At 48.3% G+C, this 20,761-nt stretch overlaps 1 protein-coding gene across 1 annotated transcript; it reads right to left on the reverse strand.

Moving 5' to 3' along the window:
* Nucleotides 1-2,197: 2,197 nt before the first annotated feature.
* On the reverse strand, nt 2,198-16,685 carry Pip4k2c (phosphatidylinositol-5-phosphate 4-kinase type 2 gamma). Its single transcript, XM_032913656.1, has 10 exons — nt 16,512-16,685; nt 14,003-14,100; nt 11,085-11,181; nt 9,976-10,119; nt 5,025-5,171; nt 4,829-4,867; nt 4,215-4,328; nt 3,658-3,925; nt 3,384-3,487; nt 2,198-3,237 (listed from the first exon to the last, which is right to left on the reverse strand). Exons 1-10 carry the CDS (start codon nt 16,683-16,685, stop codon nt 3,157-3,159), a joined length of 1,266 nt encoding a protein of 421 aa, XP_032769547.1. The 3' UTR covers nt 2,198-3,156.
* Nucleotides 16,686-20,761: the final 4,076 nt, after the last annotated feature.

Consider the following 20,761-nt stretch of genomic DNA (forward strand, 5'->3'; position numbering starts at 1 on the left):
GCCCTCTCCCCACCTCTTTCCCAGCCAACTGCGTGACACCTTGAGGAACTGGCAGGGATGGGAGCAGGCGGGTATATGGATTTGGAAGGGAGGGCAATTTTTTGAAATCTTACGCTGGAATATGTTGGATGGGAAGTTTTAGTTAAAAGGAAAACATTGGTACTACAAAATAAACCCTGTGACTAAACTACTTCAATCCCCTCCCTCAACTCTTGCCTCCTTCCAGACTGTTACCTCCAGTGACCCCACCCCCACCCCCACCCTGCGCAGCCTGTTGCCAGATGGGGGCTGATGACTAGTTTTCCACAAATAGGGACATAGGTCAGTGCAGAATGCGAGGTGGATAGATCCTTTAAAAATGGCTTGGGGTAGTGTTAGTGTCAAGTACGTGGCTCAAATAGAGTTAAAAATTCCCGAAGAAAAAAAGCTCTGCTCCGCTCTGCTTCCCGACAGAGCTGTCTCCGCCTCCTCCAACTCACTTCCCTGGGGCCACATCAAGCCAGGTTTTTCCACCAGCCGAAAGACCTCCTCAGCCAAGACAGTACTGAACCTCCCAGACTAGCAACAACCACGTCATCCACCCCTGTCCATCCCCTCCCCCCTGACCTGAAGAGGACTGGTCACTCCTTCACTTTCCCAGGACCCTGCTGTACTCTTCCTGCCCCCTAAGCTTTCCCAGGAAGCCTGGGTGAACAGAGAATTCCTTCCTTCCCACATAGCTGGTACAGAGAGAGAGAGAGAGAGAGAGAGAGAGAGAGAGAGAGAGAGAGAGAGAGAGAGAGAGAGAGGGGAGAGAGGAGGGAGAGAGGGGGAGGGAGGGAGGGAGGGGAGGGAGGAGGGAGGGGAGGGGGGGAGGGAGGGGAGGGAGGGAAGGGAGGGGAAGGAGGAGGGAAAGAGAGAGAGACTGACTTGCTAAAGTTAACAGATGGAGGAACCAGAGCCTAGGGAAGAGGGACACCATCCCACTTTTCCCTGGCTGTCATTACTGTTCAATTCTCACAAGGTTGGTGAAATGTTTTCCGCTCCCATGTCCACCCCACACCTCTAAGTTCATAGCCATCTTAGAATATGCCCCTGCACCGACACACACATACTCAGGAACCCCAACACCTTGAAGACCAATATTCTTCACTTGGTCTCTGCATCTCTTAACACAGGATGGATTCCTCAGAGTTTTCAAAAAGAAAAAAAATTCTGTGCATGGTTTAGATCAAATAATTTATTGTGATATTGGGAGTAAATAGATATTTTATTAACAAAACAAAAATGATGGATAACAGAAGCAATAAGTGAAGGTGGTAATACTGCCCATGACCATAACCTCATGGTCAGAAACCCAGTTCTAAAGAACAGCTGCTGGTGTCACTTTATTGCATTCAACCATGGAAAAGTTGGTTGTGGGATTGAAGTGACTCACCGGGACCCTCTCACCCCAACTGGGCACACCTCTTGCTGCCTCCTTTGGTGTAGAGGAAGACAGGTGGGCTTCTCCCTGAGGACCCTGAGGTCACACAGCAAAGCAGCTTCTTGCCCTCAATGCCCACCTCACCTCCAGAGCGCTGAGCTCCGCAGGGGAGCAGAACAGCAAGGATGAGTGTCTTGCTTCCAAAGGCTTTGGGCAGCGACAAAGACAATCTATCTCATCTCAGAATTGTTTTCCCTCAAGAAGTCTCATGTATCCTTGGCTGGCCTCAACCCTGCCAAGTAACTGATGGTGACCTTGAATGCCTGATCCTCCTTACCACTTTTTCCCAAGGCTAGGAGTCCAGGTGTGCACCACACCTGGCCTATGTGGTGCTGGGGTGGAGCCCAGCTTTGTACATGCCAGGCAAGCATACTACCAACTCAGCTATCGTCTCCAGTGCTCAAACCCAAGCCTAGTTTTGAGTTTTCCTGAGACCAGGTCTCACTCAGTAGCCCAGGCTGGCCTTGAACTCCCTTGAGTAATTCTGACTCAGCCTCCTGAGTGCTGGATTTACAGGCAGGAGCTACCAGGCCTAGCAGTTCCTCTCTAGTCTGAGGATATCGTACATCTTTGGAGGGGACTGGGTGACTGAGTTATGGCTCTGACTCCTCTCTGGGGGTGGATAGTGGAGATGACAAAGAAGGCCATCTGTCCCCTGGGAGACACATTAGCAGTAGGAGATGGGACAGAAAGGGACAGAATAACAACTCCAACTAGAAAAGATTTGAGAAGGAGGAGCAAGTGCTAGGCATACATGCCCTGGGGACAGGGAGGTTCCCACACTCAAGATCTCTATCCTCTCAAAATTATGGAGACAGACCAGATAGAGCTATTATTCCCCTCTGCTAGAATGAAGTCCTGGGAGTAACTAGATGGGAAGAAAGGGTGTCACTAGGGAATGAACCCTGCACTCCGACCTGTCCTCCCAGCCTCTATGCTCTCCCTGCACCTAAGCTTGGGCACCTCTGGCCTCTAGGCTCCGGCACCCAGGACTCATGGGAAGAGGTGAAAGTAGGGTGGGGAAGGAGAATGGGAACAGCCAATGCTTGACAAGGACCTTCTCCATCCTCTGCATAGTCACAAAAGTCCACTTAGGTCCTGCCTTGTGAGGTAGGTACCAGCCTGCTGAGCATTCCCCTGACCTCCAGGCCAGACTGTCCCTACGTGAATGCCTGCACCCACACTGGAGTGTCCTGAAAGCCCTCCGTCCCAGGGCGTACCAGGAAGGAAGCATGCATGCCACAAAGTGCCCCAGAAAGGTGTCAGCAAAACCCACACATTCAGTTTCTTCCATACTGCAAAGTGCACCAGGGCAGTTGCGTGCGCCATATCCACCGTCCAGTCAGGCCCTGAAGATGGCAAACAGCCCCTGCCCCCAGCTCCTCCTAATTCACAGAAACAAGGTATTTTTCAAAGATCAAGGCACTTAGGAGAGTTGACAATAACACTCTAATGAAGCAGGCGGGCTTACTGGGAGCAAGGAGGGAGGGCAGAGAGATGGATGAGGGGAGAAAGGACAGTGTAGTTCTGGGACAGGAAAACATTATCCGCCAGAACAAAGGTATTTGGATGGAAGGAGCCTGTAGCCTGAATTTAGCAAAGAGAAGTAATGGCCAAATCCAGCTCCCCTAAGCCTCTCAGAACCTGCCACCTCCAACATAAAGCAGCGATCACCCCGGTCAGGCAGCCACTTAGGCAAAGATGTTGGAAATAAAATCCAGGAATCGCTTAGCGTACTGCTCAGGATGGACAGTGGAGATCTCCGCCCCTGCCTGGAAAGGGAAGAAGAGAAACACGAAATAGTGTCACAGGAGCACTACCACCTTCCCTTCCCTCAGCCACCCCACTGCTCTGACCCCAGAAGCTCTTTCCAGAGAAAAGTCAAGCCAAGAAAGGAAAGGCTGCGGGGAACTCTCACCCCATGCTTGACGGTTTTGGCTGCATGAGCTGCTTTCTTCTTGGCATCATACTGTGTTAGAATGTCAATGAGGCCCATGAAATACACCTCCTTCTGGGGGGCCCCTGGGGAGAGAGGCTAGCAATGAGGAGAGGGTATACAACAGTCCCAGTTCCTTTTCCTCAGGAGACAATTTTGTTGTGAAAAGCTAAGCGGGGTTTCTCCATCCACCACCCTGGTCTCTGTCTCCCAAGGACCCCCATCACCCCTCTAACATTTCCAGGCTCCTTCTCACCCTCGGCACTCCGGATAGCATAGACATCGATGAAGGACTCAAACTCTCCTGGGCCCAGGGGCCGGTGGGAATGAATGTAGCCTCCAATGCCCTCAGGGGAGGTGCCATAGGAGCCTACCAGAGCAGGAGGTCCAGTCAGGTTACAGTCCCCATCCCACTCTGACTCCTCCTCCCTCACAGGCCCCTCTTCCTCCGGTTCAGAGCCCCGAATGATGTCGTGGATGCCCAGTAGAAGGCTGTAGTCCATGATCTTCAGCTGCACTAGAAACTGAGACCCACAGACAAGTCAGAAATCCAGATCTCCCCCAACTCCAGGCACCACCCACACATCTCCTTTCTTGGTTTCAGGGCCTCCTAGGGAAAGTATAGAAATGGGGGTCAAGGCAGACCACCCGCTCTGTAGCCACCATGGGACTAGGGGTTTCTCCTGGTTCATCCCCAACTCTCCATTCAGACCCCGCCTCCGCCCCCAAAGAAAGGCAAGATAAACCTTATTCCACAAATGGAAGAAAATGTTCTTCTTTGATTAGATAAGCGTTTCTAAGCACTCTGCTTACCTCCACATCTCGCTTCAGCTTTTCCAGGAACACTTTCTTCTCTTCTTCACCAATATACACTTTCTGGTTCTTGTTAAGAAAGTCCATATCCTTCAGTGTTGGCAGTTCTTTAACCTAGAGGAGGAAAAAGGAAGTTCTGGGAATATAGCCTGTATCAAGAGATCCCTGCCTCCATCCAGGGCTCTCTCCAGCTAAGAGGCTTTGAAGAGAGCAGCAGCCTACTGCTAGTTGCCTTATGCCTGGACTCACATGGGCAGCTGGACCTCACTGTCTGCTTATGGATGGCAGTCAACACCTTCCAGACTGACTTTTCTTCCTTCTTCCTCAGCAGAAATAGCTGCTGGAGCACAAGCACCCAGGATAAGCTGTGGGATGTAAGCACATGGCTCTGCGAGCCTGGTATTCCTGCCTATCCCAAACTTTCCACACAGACCAGCAGACCACACAGACTAGCCGAGGCAACGGCACTGTGCCTGCTGCCCCAACATCAGTAGTTTATCATCTAGCTCCTTTTCTAAGGTAAGAATAAACATCTGGCAATCTGTACCCATAATGGAGAACTCTTCTTTATCCATCCGTATCCCTCAAGAGTTATCACCTGAAAGGAATATTACCTTTTCCTTATCGCTGGCTTCCCGGGATACCAGAGAGCCCTGTGAAAAGACCAAACACGAAGTGAGAAGCAATGGCTGGAGGAAGAGCCAGACAGTTCCTCAGGCATCTCTCCTTTAGGTTACCCAGTGTCCTGCCAAGGCTACCCCCACTCTCAGGCCATGAGCATTCCTTTAGCCCAGGTTATCCCATTCTTACCTTGAGGTCATACTTCCTATGCACAGGAAGACGGTGACTAAACATATTGCGCATCACGAGCATATAGCTATCTTCATTTTCTACACTGACCCGGTACATGCCCAGGAACTGGGGCAGAAGGGTGTTGCCGTGACACTTCACTATGTACTAGGGAAGAAATGAGAGGAAGGGATAAAACAAGGCTAGCCAGGAGACAACACACAGTGGGCAGGGACAGGGACCCAGGAACGTCCACCCCAGAGTCAGGAACCTCAGACAGAGGTTGCAAAGTCAAGAGGCCACACAATTCTGAAGCCTCCCAGATCCTGCCTGCAACTATTTCTTTAAATTACCTTTTCCTATTTCACCTTTTCATTTCTTTGTCTGCTGTTTGAAACTGAGTCTTACATAGCTGGGGTTGGTCTTGAACTCCTGATCTTTAGGTCTCTACTTTTGAAGTGTTATGATTACAGAAATGAGCCGCTTTATAATTTTTCAAGGAACATAGGTATTGTTACTGCACAAGTCACAAAGCCAGGGTTAAACTTAGATTTACTTCTTCTTGGTGGGTTAGGTTCCCGTACTATAAATGTCTACAAGGAGATCTGTCTGAAATCAATTTGGACTGTTTTTCTTCAAAAGGTTTATTTGTGTATATGCGCACTCTATTTGCATGACCGAAGAGGGCATCAGATTCCACTATAAAAGGTTAGGGGTCACCATGTGGGTGCTGGGAATTGAACTCAGGACCTCTGGAGGAGCACCTAGTGCTCTTAACCACTGAGCCATCTCTCTAGCCTTTGTTTTGCTGTTTTGTTTTTTAGATAGGTTTCCCAGTGTAGCCCTAGCTGTCCTGGAACTCACTCTGTAGACCAGGTTGGCCTTGAACTCACAGAGATACCCTGCCTCTACCTCCCAGGTGCTGGGACTAAAGGCATGTACCAACACTACCAGGCTATTTAAATTTCTTGATGGTTTTGTGTTGTCTTGATTTTTTTTTTTTTTTTTTTTTGAGACAGGGTTTTTCTGTGTAGTCCTGTCTATCCTGGAACTTGATCTAAAGATCAGGCTGGTCTTGAACTCACAGATCCCACCTTAAACTCAGAGATGCTAGGATTAAAGGTATAAGCCATGACATTCAGCAAAGACTTCTTCTTTTTTTTTTTTTTTCTTTTTTTCCGGAGCTGGGGACTGAACCCAGGGCCTTGCGCTTGCACTGAGCTAAATCCCCAACCCCCAGCAAAGACTTCTTATTAAAAATCTTTATTTGTGTCTGTGTGAATGCCCCAGGAGAGGGTCCCTTGGAACTAAAGTTTCAGGCAGTTGTGAGCCACCTTACATCACCTAGAGTCATCATGTGCTCTGGAGGAATGGGTGCTCCTTACCACTGAGCTGACTCTCTAGCTCATGTCTGGTTGTTTTCTGAGTCAAAGTCAGATATTGCCAGATTGCCCTCTCATAAAGCTGACTAAAGACTTGGAGTGGAGAGATGGCTCTTCCAGAGGACCCAGGTTCAATTCCCAGCACCCACATGGTGGCTCACAACCACATGTGACTCTAGTTGCAGGTAATCCAAAGGTCTTTTCTGACCTCTTCAGACACTAGACATGCATATTATACACATTTGCTGACATACAGGCAAGCAAAACACTCATACACATAAAATATAACAATAAAATATTAATAACTGTTAATTACTAAAAATAAAGCACATAAACACTTGGTCTTCCTTACTCCATCCCTAAAGTGCTGGTATCACGGGAATCTGGCTTGCAGTTTGAATTTTCTTCTCGTTTAACACAGGGTCTCAGGTAGCCCAGGCTGGTCTCAAACTCTCTCTGTAGCCCAAGATGGCCTTGAGCTTCTCAAAGTCCTGCTACTACCTCCTAAGTGCTGGAATTAGAGGCTTGGCCACCATGCCTGGTTTATTGGGGCTGATTTTCATGCACACTAGGCAAGCACTCTAGCAGGTAAACTACATACCCAGCCCACAGTTTGAATTCCTCATCTGCATGTGGTGATACATGTCTGTAATTCCAGAACTTGGGGGCGGGTAGTTGAGGAGAGAGAGGTATAAATCCAAGGCCATCCTGCCCTGGATTTGATTCCCTTCAAATAAAAAAACTGTAGAGTTCAGCTAGCAGAAAGTCCATGTAGTGGCCCGTACCATACAATTCTAGCACTCAGGAGTTAGAAGTCATAGGACTTTAACTCCAAGGTTACCCTCAGCTATACAGAAATTCAAAGCTACCCTGGGCTACATAAGATACTATCTCAAACAAAAACAAAACTGCTCTCTTTGTCCACTTTTCTTTTCTTTTTTTTTATTTTTTTTTTTTTTCAGAGCTGAGGACCGAACCCAGGGCCACTACCACTGAGCTAAATCCCCAACCCCTTTTGTCCACTTTTCTTTTTTTTTTTTGGTTCTTTTTTTTTCGGAGCTGGGGACCGAACCCAGGGCCTTGCGCTTCCTAGGTAAGCACTCTACCACTGAGCTAAATCCCCAGCCCCCGATTGTCCACTTTTCTTAAAAGACAACCTGACAAAAGTAATTTAATTAACAGAGACCTGAAGAAAAGGCTCAGTGGTTAAGAGTACTGGCTGCTCTTCCAGAGGACCCAGGTTCAATTCCCAGCAACCCTCACAACTGTCTGTTAACTCTAGTTCCAAGTGATCTGACAGACCCTTCTAGCCTCCAACGGCACTAGGTTCACATGTGGCACATGCCTGTATGTAGGCAAAACACCCATACACATAAAACGTTTTTAATAAAGTAATGAATAAGCCATTACAGAAACAGCCAAATCATTGAAGTCTGACTTCATTCAGCAGTCGGCTCCTCAGCTGTGAGACCCAGTGGAGACTGTAGTCACTGGGTTACTGCATCTGTGCACTGGTTCTACTCACCAGCCTGCCTTCAGCCCACTCTGCCCAGCTCTGCTCTCCTCCTGTCCCTTATCCTGGACGGGAGGTACTAGGGCATTGCTGATCCAAATAGCCCCTCCATGCTTAGTCTCTTTCGTGGGCACTCTAATTGCTCCTTAAAGTTTGTATTTTTAAGAAAAAATTTTTTATTTTTATTTGTGTGTGTCTCTCTCCACAGTCTTCCCTTCAAAACTGTAGTGATTTTAAGTTTCGATAAATGGTTTTAGTGAGCACTTTCTCCACCCATACCCTAGTCATCTCAGACACATGAAACCGAAACAGAATGAACTGTAGAGGCCATGTCCAGATCTGCGCCATCTCCCTCCAGAGATCGCGTCCGTGTTCTGTTTTCTAGCGTTGGCAAGTGGCAGCAAGCACTCGGAGGCTCTTTTGCCTTAACTCCCAGTCTCCTCACAGGCCTTGCAGCCTGTGGCTTGACTCTTCCACACTCCCCTCATTCTCACCTAGACTGTTACAATTTACTGGCTCCTCTCTGGACCCACCCTCTCCAACCCATGTTCTTTACGCTGTCAGAAGGGTGGTCCTAGACTGACTTCTCTCTTGCTTTCTTTGTTTCTTTCTGTCTTTTGTTTATGGTACTGAGTATAGAACTTAGGTCCTCACACATGCTAAGTATGAGCTGTATGTCCAGCCCTTCATTTCTAAATAGTACTTTCAGTTCCCTGAAAACCACCTTCAGGGTAAGGCCCAAATTTCTATTTGACTTACAGGCCTTTGTCATTACCTGGTTCTAGCTTAACTTTCCTGATACCGCACATCCTAGCTACACTAGGATTCTTGTACTCTCCTAGTATCTTCACGGTCCTTTCACAAATTCTGCTTCCCTTTGCCTGGGACTCTCTGCTACCTTGTCCAGCGATTAACCTCTACTTCTAACCACTCAAAATCCAGTTCTGGGTGGGTTGGCGCTGTGGCTCTGCAGTTACAAGTGCTTGTCTCTAAGCCTGCAGTTTGTTCAGTCCCTGGGGTCAAATGATGAAAGGATAAGATCAGCTCCTGGAGTTATCCAATTGCCATCAGTGGCATGTGCGCCCACAAATAAACACATTTTATATAGGTTTATCGAGACAGGGTTTCTCTGTGTAGTCCTGCAGTCCTGAAATTTCCTCTGTAGATCCACCTGCCTCTGCCTCCTCAGTGCTGGGCTTAAATGTGCACCACCACACCCAGTTTACAACTAAAAAAATTTTTTTTTCTTTTTTTTGGAGCTGGGGACCGAACCCAGGGCCTTGCGGTTGCTAGGCAAGCGCTCTACCACTGAGCCAAATCCCCAACCCCTAAAACTAAAAATTTTAATTAAAAAATATTAGAGAATAGAGCCATGGCTCAGCAGCTATGAGCTACTATGAACCAGCTGCTCTTGCAGTCATGGGTTCCTTCCCAGTATCTATGTGGCAGTTTACAACTGTCTGTAACTACAGTTCCAGGGGATCCCATGCCTTTTTTAGGCTTCTGAGCACACCAGGCATACACATGCAGTACCAACATGCATGCAGGCAAGACACCCATAAACATAAGTTTTTAAATAAAATGTATTCCTGAGGGCCTGTGAGATGGCTCAGTGGGTATAAGCATTTGCTACCAGGCATGTGAGCCTGGGTTTGATCCCTGGAACCACATGGTAAAGGATGACCAACTCCAAAAAGTTGTCCTCTGACCTTCTGCTCATGCACACAATATAAACAATGGTTTTAGACCATGTATGCCCAGTGGGAAGAGACACATCACAGTTTCTTTTTTTTTTCTTTTTTCTTTTTTTTCGGGGCTGGGGACCGAACCCAGGGCCTTGCGCTTCCTAGGCAAGCGCTCTACCACTGAGCCAAATCCCCAACCCCTCAGTTTCTTTTAAGTCAAACCTAAGCAGGCACACAAGGCCCTTCTGGTGTTACTGTACTTCCTAAGTGTTCAGTAAGAAGATTGGCGGTGCTTCTGAAGGAGAGACAGCCCGTAGCAGAGAGTAGGAAAGCTCTGTGGGCTCTGGCAGCTGCACGCACACAGTGGGACAGCAGGGCTGGAGAGGCCTGACCTGGTGGTAATTGGAGAGGTTGCTGTGCATGTCCGCGATGTCCTCACTGGATACTTCTTTGATGACCAGAGTGCGGTCATAGGAGATAAGGAAGCGGCCATCACTGCCTTCGGTTTCGCTTGGGGGGCTTCGAGTAAGGGACACCTAGAGACAGACACAGAGTAGGCTAGAAGCACCTCTTTCCATCTTATATAAAGGTATGGGAAGAATGACCAAACAACCCCTTTTCAAAGAGGATCAAAGTCTGCAGTAGACTTCTGAGAAGGCTCAGAGGAAAAGGTGTTCGCTCCCACGCCTGACAACTAGAATTAAATCCCTGGGACACATGTGGTGGAAGAAAAGATGACTTCCAGAAAGGTTTCCTCTGACTCCCACACATGCAAATCTACTAAGTCACCCAAACGCACAATAAACAAATAAAATACAATAAACCCTGGGGGAAGAGAGTCAGGAGAGTTCCTAATTTGATTAGCACACATGACTGAATGCAACTGGATGCCAACTCTAAATGTATGTGCGTCCTGACCCACCAGAACAGCTTGACTGGCTCCACCACATTTTCAAAGATGCCCATGGCCACACACAGGCACACAAACACAAATATACAGGCATACAGACACACATACAGATACAGGCACACAGAAACACAAGCACACAGAGATACACAGGCACATATACACACAGGCATACAGACACACACACACAGAGGCACACAAACACAGACACACAGACACAAATACATAGGTACACTGATACAACACATACAGATATAGGCACACAGACACAGACACACAGACACATACAAACACACACAGGCACAAAGACATATATAGACACAAACACACACAGGTACACACACATCAGGCATTCAGACACACATAGACATGCACACAGGCATGCACACCCAGGCACACCCAGGCATGCACAGACAGACATAGACACAGACACACAGACACACAGACACAGACACACACACAGACACACACACACACACACACACACACACACACGATGGTATTACCCAAAGTTCTCAATTCTCTAATCATAATGGCCAACAGACTCTCTAGTCACCAGAGACTACCCTCACCCCACACACACCAGACTCTTACCAAGTAATCATGATCATCAATGGCAAACCGATCTCGCAGGTTCCTGAAGACCTGGGGACAATACTCCTTGAACTTGAAATGACTGGGAAGATTTTCTCTGAAATACAGGTTTTTCAAGGTAAGAAATCAGCATCACTTTACACTCATATGAAGCCTGCCATTCATAAAGTGCCTTTACACTATTGCCTGGTTTAATTCTCACAAAACCCTGTGAAGCATTTACTGCACTTATTCGGGTGGAGTGTGTGCTCAAGGGTATGCATGTGTGGTATTAAGTGTGGTGCATGCACTTGAGTGTGTGAATGCACACAGCCGTGTGCTCAAATGCAGAGGCCACAGGAGGAAGTCCAGTGTCTTCCTCTACTGCCCCTACCTTATGCTTTGAGACTAAACCCAAAGCCCACCATTTCTAATAAGCCTGCTGGCAAGCAAGTTCCCAGGATTCACTTCCCTCTGCCTACTCCAATGCTGGGATTATGGGCTCATGTAGCCACACCCAGCCTTTTCATGTTTATTGGGGATTCAGGTCTCAGTGCTTGCTGTACAAATGCTTACGATGCTGAGACATTTCCCCAGCCCCAACTTTATTTGTTTTTGTTGCTTTAGTTTTTGAGACAGGGTCTTATAGCCCAGGGTTAGGCCCAAAATGTTACACAGCAGAAGCTGGCCCTGAATCCTGATGCTTTGGATCACAGAAAGGGCAGGTGTCTCAGGGTGACCAAAGGACCTGTCTAAGTTGTTCTGTTGGTCAACGGTGTGAGTGAAGCAGGACTCACTGCACATCTAAACAGTAGGACTCCTTAAATCCCAAGCCCAGTACACATATCCTAAAATGGCAGTGCAGTGGCAGCACACACCTGTAGCTGTCTTCAGACACACCAGAAGAGGGTATCGGATCCCATTATAGATCCCAGCACTGCCAGGCAGAGGCAGGCGGATCTCTGTGAGTTCAAGGCCAGCCTGGTCTACAGAGTCAGTCCCAGGACAGCCAGGGCTACACAGAAAAAAACCTGTCTTGAAAAACCAAGCAACCAAATAAATAAAGTTGGCATATTTTCAATGGCATAATTTTGTATTAGAGGGGCACTAGAGATGGAAATTTCTTTCTCCCTTCTTTCTTTATTTTTTTGTCATGGAATCTCTACCAGAAGCTAATAACAAAGCTTCTGAATGATTTATTCGATGGAACAGACTAGAAGAAAGGCAGCAGGTGGGCTGGAGAGATGACTCAGGGGTTAAGAGCACTGGCTGCTCTTCCAGAGGTCCTGAGTTCAATTCCCAGCAACCACATGGTGGCTCACAACCATCTGTAATGAGATCTGGTGCCCCCTTCTGGTGTGTCTGAAGACAGTTTCAGTGTACTTATATACATAAAATGAATAAATCTTTTAAAAAAGAAAGAAGGAAAGGCAGCAGGTATACAAGACTGTAGGTAACTTTGGAAATATTTAAACTTAAATTTTTAATTAATTAATTAATGGTTATTTTTGAGACAGGGTCTCTCTGTGGAGTCTATGTAGGCCAGTAGCTCAATATGTACACCAGACTGCCTGGAACTCAGAAATCCACCTGCTTCTGCCTCCCAAGTGCTGGGATTAAAGGTGTACACCACACCAGCTATCTATTTATTCTTTTGTGTGTGTGTGTTGTAGTGTGTGTGGTGTGTAGTGTGTATGGTGTAGTGTGTGTGTGTATTGTGTGTGTGTGTGTGTATGTGTGGTGTGTGTTGTAGTGTGTGTGTAGTGTGTAGTGTGTGTGTGTGTGTGTATGTATATGTGTGTGTAGTGTGTGTGTGGTGTGTGGTGTGTGTGTGTGTGTGTGTGTGTGTGGGTGTGGGTGTGTGTGGGGGTGGGTGTGTGTGTATGTGTGTGTGTGTGGTGTGTGGTGTGTGTGTGTATGTGTGTGTGATGTGTGTGTATGTGTGTGTGTGTGTGTGTGTGTGTGTGTGTGTGTGTGTGTGTGTGTGTGTGTGTGTGTGTGTGTGTGTGTGTGTGTGTGTGTGTGTGTGTGTGTGTGTGTGTGTGTGTGTGTGTGTGTGTGTGTGTGTGTGTGTGTGTGTGTGTGTGTGTGTGTGTGTGTGTGTGTGTGTGTGTGTGTGTGTGTGTGTGTGTGTGTGTGTGTATGGTGTGTGTGTGTGTAGTGTATGTGTGTGTGTGTGTGTGTGTAGTGTGTGTGTAGTGGTGTGTGTGTTGTAGTGTGTGTGGTGTGTAGTGTGTATGGTATAGTGTGTGTGTGATGTATGTATGTATATGTATGTGTGTGTGTAGTGTATGTGTATGGTGTGTGTGTGTGTGCAATGTGTGTGGTGTGTGCATGCTTACACATGTGCATGGAGGTCAGAAGACAGCTTGCAGAACCTGTCCACCTCATCCTAGCCTGTATGTCCTAGAGACTGAACTCAGGTTATCAACTGGTGGAAGCAACAGCCCTTACCTGCTGAGCCATCTTGCTGGTCCTTAGATGGTGTTTTGTTTTTGTTTTTGTTTTTGTTTTTTTCTTTATAAAACTCAATTTTTGCATTTGACTTCTAAACCTAAACCATTTGACTCATTTAAAAAAATCAAGATTATTTGCTGCTCTCTTTGGTTTGTGGCCCTGGCTGTACTCACAGAGATCTGCTTGCTTCTTTCTCCTGAGTGCTGACATTAAAGGCATGCTCCACCACTCCAGGCCTTGTCTCTTTTGCTTCCTTTGAACACTTAAGTTTGTGTGAGTGTAGGTAGGTGTGTGCACCACGAAGCTCATCTGGAGGTCAGAGGTCATCCTGTGGCCACAGGTTATATCTCTTTCCACCATGTGGGTGCTGGGTATTGAACCCTTCTCCTCGTGCTTGGCGGCAATCTCCCTACCCACTGAGCCACCTCACTGGCCCTCTGGTATTCTTCTAGATTTCCGTGAGAAGGGTGGGGACCACTCACCTATGGAAAAGGTGATTGTTGACCTTGATCTTGGAGCTGGCTTTAAAGTCGTCTGGCAGCAGCATCACTGGGGGCGGCACCTGACTGAGCTCGTTGATCTGGTGAAGCACAAGGGGGGAGGCCATGAGAAGCTCCATCTGGGCGAGAGTCAAGAGAGAGCATCCCAAAGCTCCCTAACAAGACCGGCTGCACATCTGCAGGAAGTGAGAGAAAGGCCCTACCCCATCTGCTGCCCAAGAACTGCTGTCAGCCACCCTCACACAGATCCTCACACTCCCACCCCCACAGAACTTCATGCTCACAACAGCCACTTTATATTTGGCAAGCGTTGCAAGCAACTCAGAACTATTTTTAAAGCTGTGAGAAATTCTAGAAGAAAAAAGAAAGAAAAAAAGAAAGAAAGAAAAGAAAAGAGCCCCAAGACAGCTGCATGCTTTGTTAGGGGAAAGAAAGTGTAGTTTTTTTTTGTTTGTTTTTTTTGTTTTTAATTCTTTTTTTCGGAGCTGGGGACCGAACCCAGGGCCTTGCGCTTCCTAGGCAAGCACTCTACCACTGAGCCAAATCCCCAACCCCGAAAGTGTAGTTTTAATGTGCAGAGAGTTAGTGGAACTCTGAGGGCTGAGAGCAATCAGGATGAAACGTCCCTACGCTCTGAGTTGCTCCTTACAGAAAGGACAGTTCCAGATCACTCTGACCCAGTTCTCAGCAGGAGGTGCCACCTGGTTAGGCGCAAGTAGAGGGAGAAGGGCTGACCTCTGAGAAAACGAACACTTTCACAATACATATACTTGCTAGGTGTCTTCTCCCTCGGTGCATAAGCTCCCTGGGTCCCCAGGCCTTGCAGCCCACTAACTCATGGGAGGCTCTTTTCCGTCCTTTCTCACTGGTGTTACTACAGCCCCCTCCACCTGCCTGGAGGAGCACATCTGCACAGAACTTTAATCCGCAGCTCATACTAAGCCCCTGATCCTAGCTCTGAGCTCTGCAAGGGCAAGGCCTTCTAATCGGCCCCTTGCAGAGTTGTAGCTGGTACAGTGTCTGTCACACAGTAGTCCCAAACTGCTCATTAAATGAATAGACGGTGTCTGTCCTCATCTGCTCATTTGACAAAGGGTTACAGATTGCAGTCTAACCTAAATCCCACATGCCGCAGTGCGCGAGAAAAGAGGACAGAACATATTCTTTCAGAAAGAAAGAAAAAAGCGCTACTTGAGATTCCCAGCCTAAAATTCAACTCTTCCAGCCTGATCCCCGCCACCTGCTAAGCACGCTGAATCATCACTAAGACATATGCTCAAGGAATTTCTCTGCTCTGCATACTTGAGGTACATGTGTGCTGGCTGGAGAGTGAGGCGTCGATGCTAAAGTAGTTTGCCTAAAGAGTGTGAGGTGGGTCTTACAGGGAAACCCAACCCCTGTATGTATGTGTTCCACGGGGATGGATAAGTCACCGAGAAGGTACTGAGACAGCCTTATCTCCACTAGTCTTAACCACAGCAAGTGCCTTAAATGGAATCCTCACTGAAGGCAGAAGGGAGCCAACTGACCACCAGTGATGTTCCAATCAGAAAATAAGAATGTGACATTCTCCCTCACCCCCTTACACCTCCACAACACATGCCTACAACCCTGAGAAGTTGGTAACCAGAATAGTCCCTGTCAAGCTCAAGATCGCCGCATCCCTCCTACTCCCCATCTAAGGAAGGAGAAAACCAGCTATGCCTCACTAGCTTTGGCTCCTCCACGATATATTCAGGACAGGAGGTACAGTGGGCCCATCGGTCTTAACTGCACCCTTCTGAACCCCTTCAGGCTTCTAAAGTTCACCAATAACGTCCTTGGGACCACAGTTCCTCAGCTTTTCCCTGGTTACAGATGACTCCATTTATACCAAATACCAACACTGCAGCCAACAATGGGGACGCCGCTAAACCCAAAGGCATATATCAGCATTTCCACCTCAGTGAGTGCATCCCTAGGGTCAGAGTTGGGTACCTTCTCTGAAATGCTGAATCTCTGGAAAGGGCACACAGGGTTAGAAGATCCAAAAAGCCTAGAGGCATTCCCTAGAAAAAGCCAAGGCTCGAAAGTCAAGGACTGGGCTCAAAAGCAAGGTGGAGAGGAAATCAAACTACTTCTTTGGCCAGGCAGTAGTACCCAGACACGCTTCACGCACTGTCGCACCCAGACCTCACCAATAACCCTTCAGAGCCACTCCCCTTAATGTCCCTCTGGCTGCAGCCGGATCCTGGCCAGTCCCTGTAGCCTGGGGCTGGACCTGACAGGAAGGAGTCAAGGAACAGAGATGGATTTCAGATGGAGAAGATGGAACTCTAGGGGAGGAGTAAAGGGTAGGGGGAGAGACAAGAGTCTACACCAGAAGCTAGCCTGGGGACCACCCGGGAATGGTGCGCTGGGAGCCAGGCCGGGCGGGGGAGAGGCGGCAGCGCGAGGACCCGGGAGACCCTCAGGCCGAAGGGCAGGAGCCGGGGTGCGGGTCGGTTCTTACCGAGTGGGCGACGCCCCACAGGAACACGCCCACCAGTGGGTCGGCGGCCCGGAACACCTTCACTTTCTGCTGCACGAAATGCTTCTTCTTGGTTTTGGAGGCGAAGCCGAATCCCGGGCCGGGGCCTCCAGCTGCCGCGGGTGCGGTGGCGGGAGGGACGGAGGAAGACGCCATAATCTCCCGCGCACCCAAGCGAGTGGAAGCGGGAGCCGGCCGCGACTCCGAAGCCCGACCCGGAAGCGGTGCTCACCTGCGCAGCCGTCACGTGACCGGAGGCCCGCCCTCAGGCGCGCGAAGGGAGCGGGGCGGGGCCGGCGAGGCTGGCTCCGCCCCCACGGCCGCGGGACAGTCAACCTGGCCAGGGTTGTGCTGGCAGGGATGTGGGATTGGCGCTGTGCACGGCGGCTCTTCCGCCGTTTCCGGTTCTGTCCAGTTTCTAATGAGTGAACTCTATCCAGAGATGAATGCCGAGGCTCAGTTTGAAACCGGTCTCCTTGCCCAGTCCAGGCTGGCTTCAAACTTGCTATCTCCCTACCTCACTCTCATACCAAGTATGGGTTTACGGAGGTGTGAATTGGCCCTCCATGAAGTTGGGGTTGCAAAGTAATGGACATAACAAATTTAATTTTATATATTTAATTGTGTGTGCGTGCGTGCGTGCGTGTGTGTGTGTGTGTGTGTGTGTGTGTGTGTGTGTGTGTGTGTTTGGCTGACACGCCCCAGAGGCCAGAGGAGGGCTTCAGGTCCTCTGAACTGGAGTTGTGGATGGTTGTGAGCCACAATGTGAGTGCTGGAAGTCGAACATGGTCCTCTGGAAGAGCAGCTAGTGTTCTTAACTGCTAAATCATCTCTTATTTTTGGAATTTTCATCCTGGAAATATGAAAAGTTTGGCCCCAATTACCCCCCTGTGGCCCCCAGACCTAAGGACCGAACCCAGGGCCTTGTGCTTGCTAGGCAAGCGCTTTACCACTGAGCTAAATCTCCAAACCCCCTAAGTTTCTTTTGAATTCGTTTATTAATTCATCTATTCAACAAGTATTTATTGAGGACATAACTTGAACCCACTACGGTTCTTTTAGGCTCCTCTGGTTGAAGCAAAGGAAAAATTCCACCCTAGAGGAATTAAAAGTCTAAAGACACTGGCTAGCCAAGGAGAAGGCTGCAGTATTAAGAGATAAGGACTGTGCTAAATAAAGTTGTGTGCTGAACAGTGATAATCATGAAGGGAATTGTAATTGGTCAGTCAGGATGCCTTCTGAGAGGCAACCGGGCCAGGTGACAGCAGTAAGGCCGAGGGAGCAGAGCCAGCCTCTCTACTAGGCATAGAAAGTTAAAGCCAGGGCTGGAGAGATGGCTCAGTGGTTAAGAGCACTGACTGCGGGGTGGGGGGTGGGGGGGTGGGGTGGGGGGGGTTGGGATTTAGCTCAGTGGTAAGCACTTGCCCAGCAAGCGCAAGGCCCTGGGTTTGGTCCCCAGCTGGGGGGAAAAAAAAAAACACTGACTGCGCTCTTCCAGAGGTCCTGAATTCAAATTCCAGCAACCACATGGTGGCTCACAACCATCTGTTAATGGGGATCCAACGCCCTCTTCTGGTGTGTCTGAAGACAGTGACAGTGTACTCATTCATAAAATATAAAAAAAGGAAAAAGAAAAATCCAACTGGGTTTGGTTGCATGCCTTTAATCCAGCACTCCGGGAGGCAGAGGCAAGCAAAGTTCCAGGCCAGTCTAGTCCACAGATCAAGTTCCAGGACAGACAGGGTTACACAAAGAAACCTTGTCTGAAAACTAAAATAAACAAACAGAAAGGTAAGTTCAGAGCAAGGTGTTAAAACGCCTTCTAGGCAGAGAACAGCTCACAGAGATGAAGATCAAAAGGAGCCTAGTTTGTGTAGGTTGTAGGTAGTAAGGTGACTGTGAGCTCAAAGCAAGTGTGTAAAGGTTAGAGATAGGAGGCGGGTGCAGGAGACTCCTTTTGCTTTACACTGATAGTGTGTTTGTTCAGACATTCCAGTGGATGGCTGACACTGCCAAAACTCATGTACTGGTGGTGAGCTAACGCAGTGAAAAGGAAATGGCATCTACAGGCACACGTTTTGAGGCTGAAGTGTCCCTCAGTGTTTGCCTAGCATGTGCAAGACCTGGGCTCGGTCCCCTATTCCACAACAAATGAAGAAGCACATGACTAAATAAAAACAGCTCAAGGTCAATATGGAAAATTCACTGAGGGTGTTAGCTTTGAAGGAAAGGAGGATCCTGAAAATCCCTGACTGTGGCTACATCGAGAGATTGTGGTGATTGGAAAAGGGTGCCACCAGGGGTCTGGACATATGGGCCCAATGTTAGGTGAGTTATCTGGGCTAGGGATACAGGTTTAAGGATTGCCATGGACTCTGTTAAAATAGAGCTAGAGAGATGGCTCAACAATTGAGAGTACTACCTGCTCTTCCAGATGACCTGGGTTCCATTCCTAGCACCCAGGCGGTGGCTCACGTCTCTAACTCCAGTTGCCAGGAATCCTGTCTCAGCTTGCACAGATTGGTCCTGGAAACCTGACTGGGGGTGTGGGGTGTGGGGACAGATAGACACTGAAGAAACCATAGAAAAAGGTAGGGTGTAGGGAGTTTTGGGGGCTGCCTTCTAGGAATTTGGGCTAGTAGTACTCTAGGCTCAAGATGAATATGGCTGGGGAATTTGTTCTTTGTATCTTGATGGGTCTTCTTAAGACTCTAAATACAGTAATCATGAGACGTTTGTTTAGCTTCGTTCCTTGACTACTTTGTTTATGCCTTAGAACTGAGCTCATTCTTTACACATTCTTAGAACCGTATAAAAGCAGACTGGAGAAAAAGAAACACTCTTGAGCCTCAGCACCGGCTGGAGTCCTGTTACAATGTTACATTGTTGTCCAATTGTCTTTTCTTTCTTTAGTCCTCACTCCCTCCCCTGATTGACTGAGCTGGCTTGGTCAGTGGAGTTAGGTGCACTGGGCACAGTCTGACTGAAGGCAACTCAGAAGCACTTGCAGCAGAGAGAGCAGGGGTTAGCTAGTCCCAGGACAGGGAGCTGCTGCTTGCTTCTGGGGAGGCGACTGTAAGGAAATAGGTTCGACTTTGCACGTGGGGGTGCTGTACGCTCTCAATTCCAGCACACAGGAGCCGAGTCAGGTGCATCTTTGCGTTCAAGTCCAGCCTGGTCATATACATTGGTCAATAATTTATAAGCACACGTACTTAGACAAAAGAAAAGCTTTAGTATGCTTTTGAGCCTCGCCCAGACACCATGTTACCTTTTCCAGGAGCTAAAGACATTGGAGTCCTTGACATGGCTGTGCCCATGTCAAAAATATACATTCACTCAGGGATTCATCTGTTCCTCACAGGATCTGATGCCTTCTTCTGACCTCCTCAGGCACTGGGCATGCATGTGGTGCACATGTATGTATACAGGCAAAACACTCATATACATAAAATAAGTAAATCTTTAAAAAAATGAAAAATAAGCTGGTGTGGCTAGGAATGGTAGGAGACAGTTGTAATCCCAGCACTTGGGAGGCAGAGGCAGGAGGATTTCAAGTTCAAAGCCATTATGAGCTACAAAAGGGGGAAAGTTGGCCAGTGGACTACAGAGGTGATCAGTGGCTAAGAACATGCACTGCTCTTCCAGAGGCCCCAAGTTCGGTTCCCAACACCCAAGTCAAACACCTCACAAGCACCTGTGACACCAGCTCCAGAAAGATCTGATGCCTCTGTGGGCACTGGCAATCACATGCACACGCGCACGCGCACGCGCGCATGTGCACACACACACACACACACACACACACACACACACACATACACACACACACTCACACACACACACGCACACTAAAGATAAAACTTTATAAACAGTTAAAAAGAGGTTGGTTAAGGATTGAGAAGGGACGGGCAGAGACGGAAAAGCCAGGTTACAGAAACCTGGGGAGTAGAGGTGGTTTGTTTTTGTTTGTTTGTTTGTTTAAGATTTACTTGTTATATATAAGTACTCTGTTGCTGTCTTCAGACACACAAGAAGAGGGCATCAGATCTCATTACAGATGGTTGTGAGCCACCATGTGGTTGCTGGGAATTAAACTCAGAACCTCTGGAAGAGCAGTCAGTGCTCTTAACCACTCTACTCCCCAGCCCTGGGAGTAGGGTTTTAACAGGAAGGAGTGGAGAACATGTACAGGTATGGTCTGACAAGAGCTGAGTTACACAGGCTTCACT

The sequence above is a fragment of the Rattus rattus genome, chromosome 1 (assembly GCF_011064425.1).
Source record: "Rattus rattus isolate New Zealand chromosome 1, Rrattus_CSIRO_v1, whole genome shotgun sequence".
Lineage (NCBI taxonomy): Eukaryota > Metazoa > Chordata > Mammalia > Rodentia > Muridae > Rattus > Rattus rattus.

Bases quoted from the DNA above. Each gene is read 5' to 3' on its own strand.
- Pip4k2c (XM_032913656.1), bottom strand. From the start codon at position 16,685: ATGGCGTCTTCCTCCGTCCCTCCCGCCACCGCACCCGCGGCAGCTGGA. The intron at 10,120-11,084 runs GTAAGAGTCTGG...GTCTGTCTCTAG, and splicing joins TTGATGATCATGATTACTTG to GTGTCCCTTACTCGAAGCCC. The intron at 3,238-3,383 runs GTGAGAGTTCCC...TTCCCTTTCCAG, and splicing joins CCAAAACCGTCAAGCATGGG to GCAGGGGCGGAGATCTCCAC.